A 17,560-nucleotide genomic window follows, 5' to 3' on the forward strand; every position below is an offset into this window, starting at 1 on the left:
CCAGAGAATTATTATTTCGAACGTCCCGCCTATTCTATCCAGTGAGCTCCTCCTCCCCCACCTTAATAAATTGGGGGAGGTCAGGTCGGGGGTTGCACCAATCCCGCTCGGCCTAAAAGACTCGGCCCTCCGCCATGTGTACTCCTTCCGGCGCCACGTATTTGTCCGCTTGGCACGGGAGGAGTGCCTGGAGGGGGCCTTCATTATCAATTTTGAGGGGACCGCCTATCAGGTCTTCTGGACCGTGGAGGGCGTGCGGTGCCATGCTTGTAAGGAGGCGGGGCACGTGAGGAAGAACTGCCCCGCCTCCAAGGCCACGAGCCCCACCCAAGCGGCCGCGGCTGGCACCGCCCCTCCTCCCCCCGCCACCACTCCATCTCCCTCCCCGCAAGGGGAGGCGATGCCGGCGGCCACTGCCATCTCGGCTGCCGGTGAGGCGGGGGGAGAGCCCCCGCGCCGTAAGAAGGCGCGGAGGAAGACCCGCAACCTGGAGGCGGCCCCTGAAACGCCCCAAAACCCCCAAACACCTGCAAGCACCGGCTCGGGGGAAAAAACATCATCCGGCCCCGGCGTCGTGTCCGCGTGTGCTCCCAGGCCCGTGGGCGCTAAGGCGCCGAGTGCTGGGCCCGGCGTCGTCCCTGCGCGTGCTCCCGGGGCCGGCGGGGAAAAGACGCGGGACCCCGAGCCGGGGAATCAAACAACCAAAACCCAGAGGGTGGAGTGTCCGGGAGGGCTGGACAAGGAGGAGGGGGCCTCGGAAATGGAGGTCTCCCTAGCCCCCAGCCTGACCCGGAAGAGACGTCACGCTTCGGAGGAGGAAGTGGGTGATGCCCAAACTGAAGAAGTTGGGTGTGTCCCTTCCCCCGATGAAGAGGTGGTGGCGTCTCCACCAAATAAAATCTCGCCCTGTCCTCTGGGGGAACTCAAAACCCCTGCACCGACTCCCACCACTGTTGCCCCCGTCAACCTGCTGCAGTCCCCTGAACAGGGCCCCTCGGGGGTCACTGAAGGCACCTCCCTTGAGGTGGTGCCCGACTCAGGAACCCTCGATACCCCCGAGGTACCTTCTGGCTCGTCGGGGGACTGTAGCTTTCAAAATTTAAAAAATGTTAACGGGTCATTGGGTGGCGGCGAAAAGGAAGGCCTTCCCGCTCCCTCCCAAACCTTAGCACCGGGCGTCCTAGTTTTGGGTCAGGAGCTTGTCCTGAGCTCCCCGGACGACCCAGTGCCGGGAGGAGAGCGGGCATCAGAACTGCCGCTGCCCTCTGACCCAAAACCTTTAGAGGAGACCAGAGAGGACCCCTCTGGCCTTGATCCTGGGGGTGGGATCGAGGTACAGGTGGGGCCAGCTGGCAGCTCCGAATCAGCCCCCGTACTCAATGCGGGGTAGGGGTCGGAAGCTGGAGGCGACGACCTGGAGGAGGACGGGGTGTCCGTGGTGAGCGCTGGAGATTACGCTGAGTCGCTCTCAAGCGAGGCGGTGGATCCCCTGGTGCCCTCCACTGACTCCCCCCTCATCCCCCCAAGGGAACTCCGGGACTTTTTGGCGAGTCATCGCGGTCGCCGAGACAGGGTTCAGTTGGCCTTGGACCGGTGGCATTCTTTTCCGCTGGTGTTCTGGTCCACTCGCGAGGCTCTCAAGTCTCCTGAGTTGGATAGGAATGCGCGGCGGAGGGTCCAAACGTTTCTCGCTGGGCTCCTGAAGGAGAGGAAGGACTAAAAAGTCCTCTTCTTCTTTTTAATGACTTAAGGTGAAGGTTTGATGTACCTTTGACAATGAAGACGACTATAGCCAGCCTCAACATCCGCGGCAGCAGGGGCGCACAGCGCAGGTTCCAGAACTTCTCGGTCCTCAGGGACGGGAAGTATGCGTTGTGCTTCCTGCAAGAAACCCATACCGTTCCGGGAGACGAAGCCACATGGCTCCTGGAGTGGCGAGGGGGGGTCTACATGAGTCACCTAGCCTCCAATTCTGGCGGGGTGGCTATCTTGTTGGCCCCGCATTTTCAGCCAGAGATCTTGGGGGTCAAGGAGCCAGTGCCAGGCCGGTTGCTGCACCTGACTGTGCGTCTGGGGGGGGCGGTGTTTCACTTTGTGAATGTGTACGCTCCCCTGGGCACGCAGCAGCAAGCGAGCTTCTTTGAAGAAGTGTCCACTCATCTCGGCTCCATCGACGCTGGCGAGTGCATCGTCCTCGGGGGGGATTTCAATTGCACCCTCGGGGTCCGGGACCGTCACGGTACCCCGCACTGCACGCGAGGTGTGAGTAAGTTGCGGGACCTGGTCAGGTCCTTCGACTTAGTGGACGTCTGGCGAAATCTCCATCCTGACTCCAGCGTGTTCACCTTTGTGTCACCTGGAGTCGGAGCGTCCAGACTCGACCGCCTTTACGTTTCGAAGGCGTACGTGTCCTGCGTTCCGGCTGCTTCTATACAGCAGGTTCCGTGCATGGACCACCGTCTGGTGTGGGCGGAGCGCACTTCGTTCTGCGCTCGGACGGGGTCCGCGTACTGGCATTTTAATAACCTGTTGTTGGAAGACCAGCGGTTCCTGGACTCGTTCCGTCGCTTCTGGGCCGGCTGGAGAAGGAAGCGGGGAGGCTTCCCCTCCTTGAGGCTATGGTGGGACGTGGGCAAGACTCACGTCCGAGTTTTCTGTCAAGAGTACGCGAAGGGGTCGACAAAGAGACGCAAATCCAGGGTCGAGGAGTTGGAGAAGGAGGTGCTCGACCTGGAGGCACGTCTCCGTCAACCCGACGCGGACCCGGCCCTGCGGTCGGTGTACGATGAGAAGAAGGGCGCGCTGCGGGACCTGCAACTGGTCGGGTCTCGGGGCGCGTTCGTGAGGTCGCAGATCTGTTTCCTTAAGGAGATGGACCGTGGCTCTCCCTTCTTCTACTCACTGGAAAAAAGGCACGGGGTCCGTAAGCAGCTCTTTACGCTGCTGGCCGACGACGGATCCCTTGTCTCGGATCCGGAGGGCATCAGGGCAATCGCCCGAGATTACTACACTGCCCTGTTCTCTCCGGATCCGTCCAGTGAGGAAGCTTGCAGAGTTTTGTGGGAGGACCTGCCTCAGGTCGGCCCGGAGTGCGCCGGAAAGCTCGAATCCCCTATAAGTCTGGGGGAGCTGACCGGCGCACTCGACGGTCTTTCTAGGGGCAAAACCCCGGGACTAGACGGGCTGACCGTGGAGTTCTTCAGGGCGTTCTGGGACGTCTTGGGGAGCGACTTCGCGGGGGTCCTGGGGGAGAGCATTGCTACCGGGGAGATGCCCCTTTCGTGGCGCAGGGCCGTGATTGCCCTGCTGCCGAAGAAGGGGGATCTCCGCCTTCTTAAAAACTGGCACCCGGTCTCCCTTCTCAGCACGGACTACAAAATCTTCGCCCGAGCCATGTCTTCTCGGCTCGGCGCCGTGCTGGACCACATGATCCACCCTGACCAGTCCCGGACCGAAACATTTATGATAACATCCAGCTGGTCCGGGACATCATCCACCATTCCCAGAGGGCTGGTCTGTCGAGCGCCTTCCTGTCTCTCAATCAGGAGAAGGCGTTCGACAGGGTGGATCACGAATACTTACTCGGAACTCTGCGAGCTTTTGGGTTCGGGACGCATTTTGTCGCCCGGATCCGACTTCTGTACACCGCCGCGGAGTGTCTAGTGAAGGTTAACGGGTCCCTGACGGCGCCCCTTCGCTTTGGGAGAGGGGTACGTCAGGGCTGCCCCCTGTCTGGCCAGTTGTATTCTATTTGCGTGGAGCCTTTCCTGCACCTCTTGCAGAGGAGGTTGTCGGGATTGGTTCTGCGCGGACCGGGCATCGGGGTGATCCTTTCGGCTTACGCCGATGACGTGCTCCTTATGTTTAGTGACCCGGCTGACCTGCGGAGGATGCGCGAGTGCCAGGAGGTCTACTCTGCCGCTTCTTCTGCCAGGATCAACTGGGGTAAATGTTCTGGACTCCTGGTCGGTCAGTGGCAGATGGATCCCCTACCCGAGGAGCTCAGGCCTTTCACCTGGAGCAGGACCAGCCTCCTCTACCTGGGGGTCCATCTCTGCCCCGCTGAGGAATCCTGGCCGGCAAACTGGCAGGAACTGGAGACAAAAGTCACCGCTCGCCTGCGGCGCTGGACAGGACTGCTCCGAGTGCTATCTTACCAGGGTCGAGTTCTGGTCATAAAACAGTTGATCGCCGCCATGTTGTGGTATCGGCTGGTCACTTTGACCCCTCCCCCGGACTTTGTCACAAGAATCCAGAGATTGTTAGTCGACTTCTTCTGGGACAAAAGATTGCACTGGGTCGCTGCCGAGGTTCTGAGTCTCCCGCTTAGGGAGGGTGGTCAGGCGCTAGTGTGTCTACGCACACAGGTGGCGACTTTCCGCCTTCAGACCCTGCAGCGATACCTCTACGTCAAGCCTCCTCCTAGATGGTGTGCCCTGATGACGTATTTCTTCCGTCAGGTGCACGGCCTGAATTATGACGTGCAGCTCCTGTTTATAGAACAGCTGGGCCTCGGTGGCTCCTTGCAGACGTTGCCCGTCTTTTACCAGGACCTGATCAAAGTCTGGAAAGTGGTCGCCTCGCGACGCAGCTCTCCCCCGTCAGGAGTAGCGGCTATCGTCAGAGAGCCGCTGCTCAGGAATCCGCCCCTCCGTCCTTTTCAGTGGTTGGCGGAGAGGAGGGCTGTGGCCGCAGGGGTGACCAGGATCGGGGACGTGCTGGGTGGCGGAGGACTGGGCTGGATGCTCCCGCAGGAGTTGGCGCGACGCGCGTCTGTGAGTGTCCAGGTCGCAGCCGGTGCCATCCAAGACCTGAGAACGGTCGTGCTCCGACCCGACGTTATTTTGGGTCTTGAGGTGGCCCAGGTGCGCGGTGGTCTTCCGTCTGAACGTTCCCCTGTTCGGACGGAATTCCACATTGGCCCCAAACCCTGAACCCTCCCTCGGGTGCTGGTGCCCCGCAATATGAGCCGCCTCGGGGACATCCCCTTTGTGCCTTTTGGCACAGCAAAGAGGGGCTTTTTGTACGGACTGCTGCTGCACACCTTCCATTTTCTCGCCCTTGTCCGTCGACCGGACATGCCCTGGCGTGCCTTGTTGCCGTCCGGCGGCGGAGGCCCCGGATGGGAGGCCCTCTACGGAGGTGCCCTCCTCCTTTCTATCGGGGACCTGGGTTGGAGGGTGTTGCATGCAGCAGTCCCTTATAATAAGAGGATGCATAGGTTCACGGACTCTCAGGACACGTGCCCTTTTTGCGGTCTTTTGGAGTCCGTGGACCATGTATACATAGGGTGTTGTAGGCTGCACTCCCTTTTTAGTTATTTGAAAAACCTTTTATTGATGTTTTGTTTGCACTTCAGCCCCACGCTCCTGTTCTATGGGCACCCGGTGCGGAAGGGGGTCGGGAAGGAGGAGGACCTCCTCGTGAGCCTGCTCCTGGGCCTGGCCAAGTTGGCCATTAACAGGTCCAGGCAGCGGGCGATCGACGGGGGAGTCCCGCCCGATTGTTTGTCCCTCTTACGCAGCTATGTTCGCTGCCGGATGTCCCTGGAGAAGGAGCGCACGGTGTCTGCTGGCACTCTCGAGGCCTTCCGTGCTCGGTGGGCACCGCGGGGACTGGGGTGTTTTGTTGAACCCTTTAATCACATTTTGATTTAAAGTTTGTAAGTTTCCTTTAAACTTTGTTCTTGGTTTTACGGCTGACCTGAATTAGGGGCTGTGCCTGATTTATCCCAATTTTGTTGATTTGGTTTTCATTTAAAAGATTATCAAGAGTTCATTTTCTTAACAATCTCGTTGAGGCAATTGGGAATTCAATTTGTTTCTTGGCACTGAGGAGAGAAAGTGTGTGTTGTTGGTGCTCCTCAGTGTTTCTGAAACTGATACTACTGCTGCTTTGGGGTTGTTGCTTCTGCTGCTGTTGCTGTTTCTGCTGCTGCCTTGCCCCTGTTTGAGCCAAGGGAGATAGAGGGAGAGAGGAACAACTGCTGCTGCTGCTTTGGGGTTGTTGCTGCTGCTGCTTTGGGGTTGTTGCTTCTGCTGATGTTGCTCTGGGGTTGTTGCTTCTGCTGCCTTGCCCCTGTGGTGCCAAAGGAGAGAGAGGGAGAGAAGAGAACAGTTGCTGCTGTTGCTACAGGACAGGAAGGCCAGGAGGCCAGGACTGAGTTGAAAAACAACACCCTAGGTGGGTGTCTGAACTGTGTATTTTTGTTTAAGGTGGGGGCAATTAAGGACCCTGTTTTGTAGGGGGAGGCAAGAAGACTGCGAGAGGTGTTGGGGAAGGAAGAGAGGGAGGGTGAGTGTGTGTGCTGAAACCATCTTTCTGCCGCCCCTCCCCCAACCCAGCCCTTTTCCCGGTAAGGCCAGCAGTAGCTGGTGAAGACATCGGCTACCCCTGCCTGAAGAACATCAGGCCCCCACCCACCGTCCATCCACCATCGAGGACACCCACCTGGACATTTACCTCTTTCCCTCCTGTGCCTCCCTGTCTTTTACTCCTCTCCCTCCTCTCCTCTCCTGCCTGAAAGAGGGGAGGTTGTTTCTACCTAAGGCCAATTCACCACCACCTGTGGCCGGGCCCTCGAGGGCTAATGTGGAGGCGGTTTTGTCACCGGTGGCAGGGCCTCAAAAAAAAAAACCTATGCGGGGGTGGCTGCTTCTGCGGCTCCAGCTGCTCCTGCTGCCCTGTCGCCATTCCGCCTCCTCACCAGGGCCCTTGGGGTAAAGAGCTATGCTCACCCTGAAATGACAATAGAGGCCTGCGTAAAGGCTATGGCTGGGGTCATCGGCCCCTCAGCCATTGTCGCAGCCTCTAAAATGTATGGGAAGGCCATATTCTTCTTGAGGTCAGAGCGGGCGGTGCACCTCGCCCTGCAAAAAGGACTCACTGTGGGCGGGACTTTTCTGGCGGTGGATCCCCTTGAGGCCACCGCCCAGAGAATTATTATTTCGAACGTCCCACCTATTCTATCCAGTAAGCTCCTCCTCCCCCACCTTAATAAACTGGGGGAGGTCAGGTCTGGGGTTGCACCAATCCCGCTCGGCCTCAAAGACTCGGCCCTCCGCCATGTGTATTCCTTCCGGCGCCAGGTATTTGTCCGCTTGGCCCAGGAGGAGTGCCTGGAGGGGGCCTTTACTATCAATTTTGAGGGGACCGCCTATTGGGTCTTCTGGACCGCGGAGGGCGTGCGGTGCCATGCTTGTAAGGAGGCGGGGCACGTGAGGAAGAACTGCCCCGCCTCCAAGGCCACGAGCCCCACCCAAGCGGCCGCGGCTGGCACCGCCCCTCCTCCCCCCGCCACCACTCCACCTCCCTCCCCGCAAGGGGAAGCGACGCCGGCGGCCACTGCCATCTCGGCTGCCGGTGAGGCGCGGGGAGAGCCCCCGCGCCGTAAGAAGGCGCGCAGGAAGACCCGCAACCTGGAGGCGGCCCCTGAAACGCCCCAAAACCCCCAAACACCTGCAAGCACCGGCTCGGGGGAAAAAACATCATCCAGCCCCGGCGTCGTGTCCACGTGTGTTCCCGGGCCCGTGGGCGCGAAGGCGCCGAGTGCTGGGCCCGGCGTCATCCCTGCGCGTGCTCCTGGGGCCGGTGGGGAAAAGATGCGGGAGCCTGAGCCGGTTATAGAGAAACCCAAACCCCAGAGGGTGGAATATCCGTGAAGGCTGGACAAGGAGGAGGGGGCCTCGGAGATGGAGGTCTCCCTAACCCCCAGCCTGACCCGGAAGAGACGTCACGCTTCGGAGGAGGAAGTGGGCGACGCCCAAACTGAAGAATTTGGGTGTGTCCCTTCCCCCGATGAAGAGGTGGTGGCGTCTCCGCCAAGGAAAACCTCGCCCTGTCCTCTGGGGGAACTCAAAACCCCTGCACCTACTCCCACCACTGTTTTCCCCCCCCCCTGTCAAGCTGCTGCAGTCCCCTGAACAGGGCCCCTCGGGGGTCACTGAGGGCACATCCCTTGAGGTGGTGCCCGACTCAGGAACCCTCGATACCCCCAAGGTACCTTCTGGCTCGTCGGGGGACTGTAGCTTTCAAAATTTAAAAAATGTTAACGGGTCATTGGGTGGCGGGGAGAAGGAAGGCCTTCCCGCTCCCTCCCAAATCTTAGCACCGGGTGTCCTAGTTTTAGGTCAGGAGCTTGTCCTGAGCTCCCCGGACGACTCGGTGCCGGGAGGAGAGCTGGCATCAGAACTGCCGCTGCCCTCTGACCCAAAACCTTTAGAGGAGACCAGAGAGGACCCCACTGACCTTGATCCTAGGGGTGGGATCGAGGCACAGATAGAGCCAGCTGGCAGCTCCGAATCAGCCCCCGTACTCAATGCGGGGGAGGGGTCGGAAGCTGGAGGCGACGACCTGGAGGAGGACGGGGTGTCCGTGGTGAGCGCTGGAGATTACGCTGAGTCGCTCTCAAGCGAGGCGGTGGATCCCCTGGTGCCCTCCGCTGACTCCACCCTCATCCCCCCAAGGGAACTCCGGGACTTTTTGGCGAGTCATCGCGGTCGCCGAGACAGGGTTCAGTTGGCCTTGGACCGGTGGCATTCTTTTCCGCTGGTGTTCTGGTCCACTCGTGAGGCTCTCAAGGCTCCCGAGTTGGATAGGAACGCGCGGCGGAGGGTCCAAACGTTTCTCGCTGGGCTCCTGAAGGAGAGGAAGGACTAAAAAATCCTCTTCTTCTTTTTAATGACTTAAGGTGAAGGTTTGATGTACCTTTGACAATGAAGACGACTATAGCCAGCCTCAACATCCGCGGCAGCAGGGGCGCACAGCGCAGGTTCCAGAACCTCTCGGTGCTCAGGGACGGGAAGTATGCGTTGTGCTTCCTGCAAGAAACCCATACCGTTCCGGGAGACGAAGCCACGTGGCTCCTGGAGTGGCGAGGGGGCGTCTACATGAGTCACCTAGCCTCCAATTCGGGCGGGGTGGCTATCTTGTTGGCCCCAGATTTTCAGCCGGAGATCTTGGGGGTCAAGGAGCCGGTGCCAGGCCGGTTGCTGCACCTGACTGTGCGTCTGGGGGGGGCGGTGCTTCACTTTGTGAATGTGTACGCTCCCCTGGGCACGCAGCAGCAAGCGAGCTTCTTTGAAGAAGTGTCCACTCATCTCGGCTCCATCGACGCTGGCGAGTGCATTGTCCTCGGGGGGAATTTCAATTGCACCCTCGGGGTCCGGGACCATCACGGTGCCCCGCACTGCACGCGAGGTGTGAGTAAGTTGCGGGACCTGGTCAGGTCCTTCGACTTAGTGGCGTCTGGTGAAATCTCCATCCTGACTCCAGCGTGTTCACCTTTGTGTCACCTGGAGTCGGAGCGTCCAGACTCGACCGCCTTTACGTTTCGAAGGCGTACGTGTCCTGCGTTCCGGCTGTTTCTATACAGCAGGTTCCATGCACGGACCACTGTCTGGAATGGGCGGAGCTCACTTCGTTCTGCGCTCGGACGGGGTCCGCGTACTGGCATTTTAATAACCTGTTGTTGGAAGACCAGCGGTTCCTGGACTCGTTCCGTCGCTTCTGGTCCGGCTGGAGAAGGAAGCGGGGAGGCTTCCCCTCCTTGAGGCTATGGTGGGACGTGGGCAAGACTCACGTCCGAGTTTTCTGTCAAGAGTACGCGAAGGGGTCGACAAAGAGACGCAAATCCAGGGTCGAGGAGTTGGAGAAGGAGGTGCTCGACCTGGAGGCACGTCTCCGTCAGCCTGATGCGGACCCGGCCCTGCGGTCGGTGTACGATGAGAAGAAGGGCACGCTGCAGGACCTGCAACTGGTCGGGTCTCGGGGCGCATTCGTGAGGTCGCGGATCCAGTTCCTCAAGGAGATGGACCGCGGCTCCCCCTTCTTCTACTCGCTGGAAAAAAGGCACGGGGTCCGTAAGCAGATCCTTACGCTGCTGGCCGACGACGGATCCCTTGTCTCGGATACAGAGGGCATCAGGGCCATCGCCCGAGATTACTACACTGCCCTGTTCTCTCCGGATCTGTCCAGTGAGGAAGCTTGCAGAGTTTTGTGGGAGGACCTGCCGCAGGTCGGCCCGGAGTGCGCCGGAAAGCTCGACCCCCCTATAAGTCTGGGGGAGCTGACCGGCGCACTCGACGGTCCTTCTAGGGGCAAAACCCCGGGACTAGACGGGCTGACCGTGGAGTTCTTCAGGGCGTTCTGGGACGTCTTGGGGAGCAACTTCGCGGGAGTCCTGGGGGAGAGCATTGCTACCGGGGAGATGCCCCTTTCGTGGCGCAGGGCCGTGATTGCCCTGCTGCCGAAGGGGGATCTCCGCCTTCTTAAAAACTGGCGCCCGGTCTCCCTCCTCAGCACGGACTACAAAATCTTCGCCCGAGCCATGTCTTCTCGGCTAGGCACCGTGCTGGACCACATGATCCACCCTGACCAGTCCTACACCGTCCCGGACCGAACCATTTATTATAACATCCATCTGGTCCGGGACATCATCCACCATTCCCAGAGGGCTGGTCTGTCGAGCGCCTTCCTGTCTCTCGATCAGGAGAAGGCGTTCGACAGGGTGGATCACGGATACTTACTCGGAACTCGGCGAGCGTTCGGGTTCGGGACGCATTTTTTCGCCCAGATCCGACTTCTGTACACCGCCACGGAGTGTCTAGTGAAGATTAGCGGGTCCCTGACGGCGCCCCTTCGCTTTGGGAGAGGGGTACGTCAGGGCTGCCCCCTGTCTGGCCAGTTGTATTCTATTTGCGTGGAGCCTTTCCTGCACCTCTTGCGGAGGAGGTTGTCGGGATTGGTTCTGCGCGAGCCGGGCATCGGGGTGGTCCTTTCAGCTTACGCCTATGATGTGCTTCTTATGTTTAGTGACCCGGCTGACCTGCGGAGGATGCGCGAGTGCCAGGAGGTCTACTCTGCCGCTTCTTCTGCCAGGATCAACTGGGGTAAATGTTCTGGACTCCTGGTCGGTCAGTGGCAGATGGATCCCCTACCCGAGGAGCTCAGGCCTTTCACCTGGAGCAGGACCAGCCTCCTCTACCTGGGGGTCCATCTCTGCCCCACTGAGGAATCCTGGCCGGCAAACTGGCAGGAACTGGAGACGAACGTCACCGCTCACCTGCGGCGCTGGACAGGACTGCTCCGAGTGCTATCTTACCGAGGTCGAGTTCTGGTCATAAACCAGCTGATCGCCGCCATGTTGTGGTATCGGCTGGTCACTTTGACCCTTCCCCCGGACTTTGTCACAAGAATCCAGAGATTGTTAGTCGACTTCTTCTGGGACAGAAGATTGCACTGGGTCGCTGCCGAGGTTCTGAGTCTCCCGCTTAGGGAGGGTGGTCAGGCGCTAGTGTGCCTATGCACACAGGTGGCGACTTTCCGCCTTCAGACCCTGCAGCAATACCTCTACGTCGAGCCTCCTCCTAGATGGTGTGCCCTGATGATGTATTTCTTCCGTCAGGTGCACGGCCTGAATTATGACGTGCAGCTGCTGTTTATAGAACAGCTGGGCCTCGGTGGCTCCTTGCAGGCGTTGCCCGTCTTTTACCAGGACCTGATCAAAGTCTGGAAAGTGGTCGCCTCGCGACGCAGCTCTCCCCCGTCAGGAGTAGCGGCCATCGTCAGAGAGCCGCTGCTCAGGAATCCGCCCCTCCATCCTTTTCAGTGGTTGGCGGAGAGGAGGGCTGTGGCCGCAGGGGTGACCAGGATCGGGGACGCGCTAGGTGGTGGAGGAATCGGCTGGATTCTTCCGCAGGAGTTGGCGCGACGCGCGTCTGTGAGTGTCCAGGTCGCAGCCGATGCCATCCAAGACCTGAGAACGTTCGTGCTCGGACCCTATTTTGGGTCTTGAGGTGGCCCAGGTGCGCGGCGGTCTTCCGTCTGAACGTTCCCCTGTTCGGACAGAATTCCACATTGGCCCCAAGCCCCGAACCCTCCCTCGGGTGCTGGTGCCCCGCAATATGAGTCGCCTCGGGGACATGCCCTCCGTGCCTTTTGGCATGGCAAAGAGGGGCTTTTTGTACGGACTGCTGTTGCACACTTTCCATTTTCTCGCCCTTGTCCGCCGCCCGGACATGCCCTGGCGTGCCTTGTTGCCATCTGGCGGCGGAGGCCCCCGATGAGTGGCCCTCTACGGAGGTGTCCTCCCCCTTTCTATCGGGGACCTGGGTTGGAGGGTGTTGCATGCAGCAGTCCCCTATAATAAGAGGATGCATAGGTTCACGGTCTCTCAGGACACGTGCCCTTTTTGCGGTCTTGTGGAGTCCGTGGACCATGTATACATAGGGTGTTGTAGGCTGCACTCCCTTTTTAGTTATTTGAAAAACCTTTTATTAATGTTTTGTTTGCACTTCAGCCCCACGCTCCTGATCTATGGGCACCCGGTGCGGAAGGGGGTCGGGAAGGAGGAGGACCTCCTCGTGAACCTGCTCCTGGGCCTGGCCAAGTTGGCCATTAACAGGTCCAGGCAGCGGGCGATCGACGGGGGAGTCCCGCCCGATTGTTTGTCCCTCTTACGCAGCTACGTTCGCTGCCGGATGTCCCTGGAGAAGGAGCACGCGGTGTCTGCTGGCACTCTCGAGGCCTTCCATGCTCGGTGGGCACCGCGGGGACTGGGGTGTTTTGTTGACCCCTTTAATCACATTTTGATTTAAAGTTTGTAAGTTTCCTTTAAACTTTGTTCTTGGTTTTACAGCTGACCTGAATTAGGGGCTGTGCCTGATTTATCCCAATTTTGTTGATTTGGTTTAATTGTTTTCATTTAAAAGATTATCAAGAGTTCAAATCTCACAATGGCAAACTATGTAACTTCATCTGAAACAGATGGAAACGGGTTTGTACTCGAAAGAGTTACACCCCACCCTCACTTTAGAAAGCCAAGAAGGTCCTGGAGGCATTTAGACACTGAGCTGCTATTCAGCACGATATTTTCAAAGTGCACCCGCTCCTGATCTGGCCCCCACATGCAACTGGAAATCCCAGCCACAGAGTGCCAAACATCATTTAGATTCTTCATCACGCAGGGTGGAATAATCCCAGATTTGTGCAAAGTGTGGTAACGGGCAGGAAAAAGCTGTTTCCCACTGTCCGCAATGGCGGATCTTTCCTGCATATCATCCTATTTCTGCCTCATGCAGCCACAGGAAACACGCCATCACACTGGCGTGCGGCATCCAATTTGCCCACCATGCCGTTACCTCAACACTTCCTCAGGAGGGCGCCATAATTAAACTGCAGCTGCGCATACACTTTTCAATGCTTTCGGCCCATTACTGCTCTGGTGAAGACATGGCCCATGAAGCCAAGAAGAGTACAGCCCCCAATTCAGTAATACATCCCTAGGACACTTTCTGGATGCCATGGAGGCCCGCCGTGATACCCTCTACCCCAACTCTGGCCACAGAAGGCCCATCAGTCTCACCACACCAGCTTGGGAAATGCTGGCAGAGGCGGTCAGTGCCAATGCTGCACACAAAAGGTTGGCTATCCAGTGCAGAAAATGGATGAATGATCACATCCGTGCCACCAAAGTAAGGCAACCATATCAACACTCTAAACTCACACATTCAAGCCCATCACACATGCACTGGCGTCTCACTCACTGCCAGTTCAAGGGATAGTACCACTTACTCCCTCACACACATCTTCACATCTCTAACTGGCCTCATCTCCTCTGGATACTGCCACCTCAGCCCACAGCATCTTCAGGCCACTTGCACAGATCGACATATGCTCCCACACACATCCTGGGATACCCATTTGTCCAGCACAGCCTCGTCCTGCAGCCTCTTCCCTTGCCTGAAGCCACTTCTTCCCCTTCCCCAAACAATCCCCATTCCTGCAGCCATTGAAAAGCCATCTCTGCCTTATGGCTGGTCTGGTAGGTAGAGACCTGAACGTGAGCCCCCTAAAAGTGATGGGGTGCTGCCTGCGAGGCCTAGCACTCATGACCATGACTGCTGTCTGAAGCAAGGCAGGCAAACAAACAAACCTTGAAGTCCCAAAAGCGAAATGCAGCTTTCCAGGTGCATCAGAATGAGTAACCTAAACATATTAATGCTGAAATTTGAGTCCCAAAACTTTTATCTTTTTTAAAATTAATCTCGGAAATCTCATCCCGCCCTTGCATGAAGTTTCCTGGAAAATGCAAAGTCCACCTGGCTGATTTGCCTGCCCACCAACTGTAACGTTGAATGGGCAGCGAAAAATCCCAGTTAATTCTGCCCATAATGTGTTTTACAAAACAATGTAATAGTAGAAATTATCATGTCAACAAGCCTAGTTTCATTTCTGTTGACCTCATGAGGCAAAGGCTGAATTTAAGCTTTCATAAATATTATGAATTTAAAAATCCAGTTTGACCAAAGCTGGTAAAGACTAAATTATCGCAATTGTTGCCCACACGTAAAGAAACAAACCAAATTTTAGAAACTACTACAGCACAGTAATAAAAATGTCAAAATATTTTGTATGATTTCTATTAATTATATACATCAGGGAGCAAAAATGTTTAGCAATCATACTTACATCTTTCCAAAAGCCCGGTATGTTTCCTGGATTAGGTGAAGTTATGATACTTGGTCCAAGCTTCTTAAAAGTAAAGGAATTATATCAATTAGAGAAATGAAATATACATAATTACATAATACCCCCAGACCAATGCATACCCTCTACCCCCACTCTGGCCACGGGAGGCCCATCAGTCTCACCACAACGGCTTGAGAGGTGGCGGCAAAGATGGTCAGCACCAATGCTACACACAAGAGGTCAGCCATCCAGTGCAGAAAACAGATGAATGATCTCATCCGTGCCACCCGGGTAAGGCAACCATCTTATCACTCTAAACTCACACACTCAAGCCCATCACATGTTCACTGGCATCTCACTCACTGCCAGCTCAAGGGACATCACCACTCACTCTTTCATACACACCCTTACATCTCCATCTAGCCTCATCTCTGGAGACTGCCTCCTCAGCCCTCACCATCTTGAGGCCACTTGCACAGAACAGCATTTGCCGCCTCACATGCCTTGGGATATTCCCCTTCCCAAGAACAGCCCTCGCCCTGCAGCCTCTTCCCTTGCCTAAAGCCACTTCTTCCCCTTCCCCAAACAATCCCCATCCTTGTAGCCATTGAAAAGCCACCCTTGTCTTATGGCTGGTCTGGTAGGTAGAGATCTGCCCGGGAACCCCCACTAAAAGTGATGTGGTGCTGCCTGCGAAGCCTGGCACTGATAACCATGAGCGCTGCCCAAATAGAGGTAGGTAAATAAACCTCGAATTCTTGTGTGAAATGCAGCTTATCAGGTGCACGTCGCTTATGTACAGTTGTGAAACACGTTAGCATGCAAACACGCTAACATGCTCCGGTCATCCAACATGCGGATAAGATTCCAGCGAGCAAGGCTTATAATGAAATGCTAAAGAACTGAAGTTAGGTTCCCGGCATGCGGAGGCAGGAAATGCGGCCCCGCCATTGATGGGTGGAGTGGATGATCACAACTTAGTTTCATGACGGCGTGAAACCGATTTTTGTCCTTTTCTCAATATTGCTCTCCCACTGCCCGCCATGACACCTGATGCCAACGGGGCCAGGAAATTACAGCCATAGATATTTAAAATTGAAATATGTACGAATGGGTTAAATTAGTACAAGTGAAAGCCCAGATGCTAGTGTAAACTGCAAAGATCTTCACAGTGGTAGATATTGTACTGTTTTCACCAGAAGGGAAATTATCTCTAAGTGCATGTAATTTGTCAGAAAATGGCAAAACACTGACACATACTAAATTATAATTTATCATTTATTAACCTAACAGGTGTGTGTGACCTTGGAACTGCTACAAATGCATTAAGAAAATCATTTTAAATGGAAATATTGCTATATTGTTCATTAAAGAACATGTGAAGAAATAGAATATACTGTTATTTTCAATCTTTTAACTGCAAGGCTGATTTTTGTATGTTCTTACCCCTGGAATCTGAAATGATACTAATGGACTGCTTCATCATGACATGGGCAGCAGCTTTCTGGGCTGGCTGGCTGACAGGCAAAAGCAAGGGCACTGATTGAGCTTAACTGGTGAGAAAACGATAACTGTGCTCCTGGGAGAGAACAACAATTTTGTGCACCATAGAGTCCCTGCCTCGCCCCTGGGGTGGTAAGCCTAGTCGGGGGACAGATTGCTGGGCTGCTGTGAGACCCTGCAAACTCCTTTGAACACTGGCATGCATAATAATGGGGGCAGCTGTCTGAGCTTCCGTGGCAGCAAGCTAAATTTGCATGGCTTCAGTCTGAGGTTCCGCTGCAGCACCCAGAACCTGGGTGACTTCCATCTGTGCTGCAATGGAGACCGAGATATCAAGCAACAGACACTGTATTGTGGTTGAGTCTGCAAGTGTGCAAATGTAGTTGGCCATCACTGGAAAGGATGTTCCAACTTCTGCACAAACCCTGTGCCAAGCTGGTGTTAGATTTCTTCATGTTCCTTGACAGTGGCAACAGTGCTTCAGGCATCTTCCCAATATGCCAAGCACTTCTGGCTGCGTAGCTATCAGCCTTCTTCTGTATTCAGCCTATTGAACAGCTCACATCAGTAATCTATTGCTGAACTCTTGTGCAACATCATTCTTTGGCCAGGTAGCACCTTGAACCCTGATCTGGCTACAGCACACTTGTGCCTGGTGCTTCATCATGTGCAGATCCCACCTCTAAGCTATTCTCCAAATTACAGTGGCGCCAGATTGTGAGTTGGTGGCTGTGAGTGTGAAAGGCAATAACACGGTTTCTGTTTTGCTGCTTTTCCACCTCTTGCAGTTCCGCTAGGTTACAGTTCTTGGCTATGTGAAAGGACAAAGGCACAAGGGTAGAGTTATGGTGAGGAATGGGGGAAAAGTAAAAGGTGTATGTTTATACCATCTGCAACTTGTAAATCAGAAGAGGTTGTAAGATGTGGTGGAAGTAAGCTGTGAAAAGGAGGATTAGATATGATGATACTATCACCTTCAATGCTTTCACCCCCAATGCTGGTCACAGCCTCAGTCATGGCTGCTCCAGTGCTGCAGAGCACTGTCTTGTCCTGAGGTCTCCAGTTATGTGTCAAGTTGTTTTTCAAGAGAGAGGAAAGTATGTCAGTGAGGATGGCGCCAATGGTTTGTGATGGTTATCATTGAATAGCTGCCAGAATGTGCAAGCTGCAAGGTGTGGATGTGATGCAGCACTAAATGTGGGAGGGTGAAATGAAGCATAAGAATATTAATTATGAGCCATGACTAATAGAAATTGTTGATAGGTGAGTAAAATGGAGTGTGGTGCATTGACCATTATGTTAAACCAGTAATGCACCTGAAGATATATTCACTGACCATGTCCATTTGTGTGAGGGCATTGCACTTTTTCCAACACTGCATCCAGGTTCTCGGGGTCGACATTGACTGCCATGGCTATTTGGTCCCACTTTCACAATTAAGGTTTGTCTGGAGGGATTCCTGGTCCCTGTGGATAGATCTCATCTCTCATCCTCTCCACCTCCTTCACTATTGTGACCAGTGCAGAGTCAGGGAATTTTGGAGTATTCTCTGCCCCTGTTGTGCAATAATTTATTTTGCTCCTGCACA

At 55.7% G+C, this 17,560-nt stretch overlaps 1 protein-coding gene across 6 annotated transcripts in view; it reads right to left on the minus strand.

Annotated features, from left to right (window-relative positions):
- LOC121286796 (cadherin-like protein 26) overlaps positions 1-17,560 on the minus strand; it is a 118,740-nt gene that overhangs the window by 14,426 nt on the left and 86,754 nt on the right. For 4 of the 6 annotated variants that reach the window (XM_041203840.1, XM_041203839.1, XM_041203841.1 and 1 more), the window contains one exon: positions 14,470-14,532. In XM_041203840.1, the coding sequence (XP_041059774.1) occupies positions 14,470-14,532 (63 nt within the window). The remainder of the gene's footprint in view (positions 1-14,469; positions 14,533-17,560) is intronic. The other 2 variants (XM_041203843.1, XM_041203838.1) reach the window with 1 other exon arrangement.

Source organism: Carcharodon carcharias, chromosome 14 (assembly GCF_017639515.1).
Source record: "Carcharodon carcharias isolate sCarCar2 chromosome 14, sCarCar2.pri, whole genome shotgun sequence".
NCBI classification, from domain to species: domain Eukaryota; kingdom Metazoa; phylum Chordata; class Chondrichthyes; order Lamniformes; family Lamnidae; genus Carcharodon; species Carcharodon carcharias.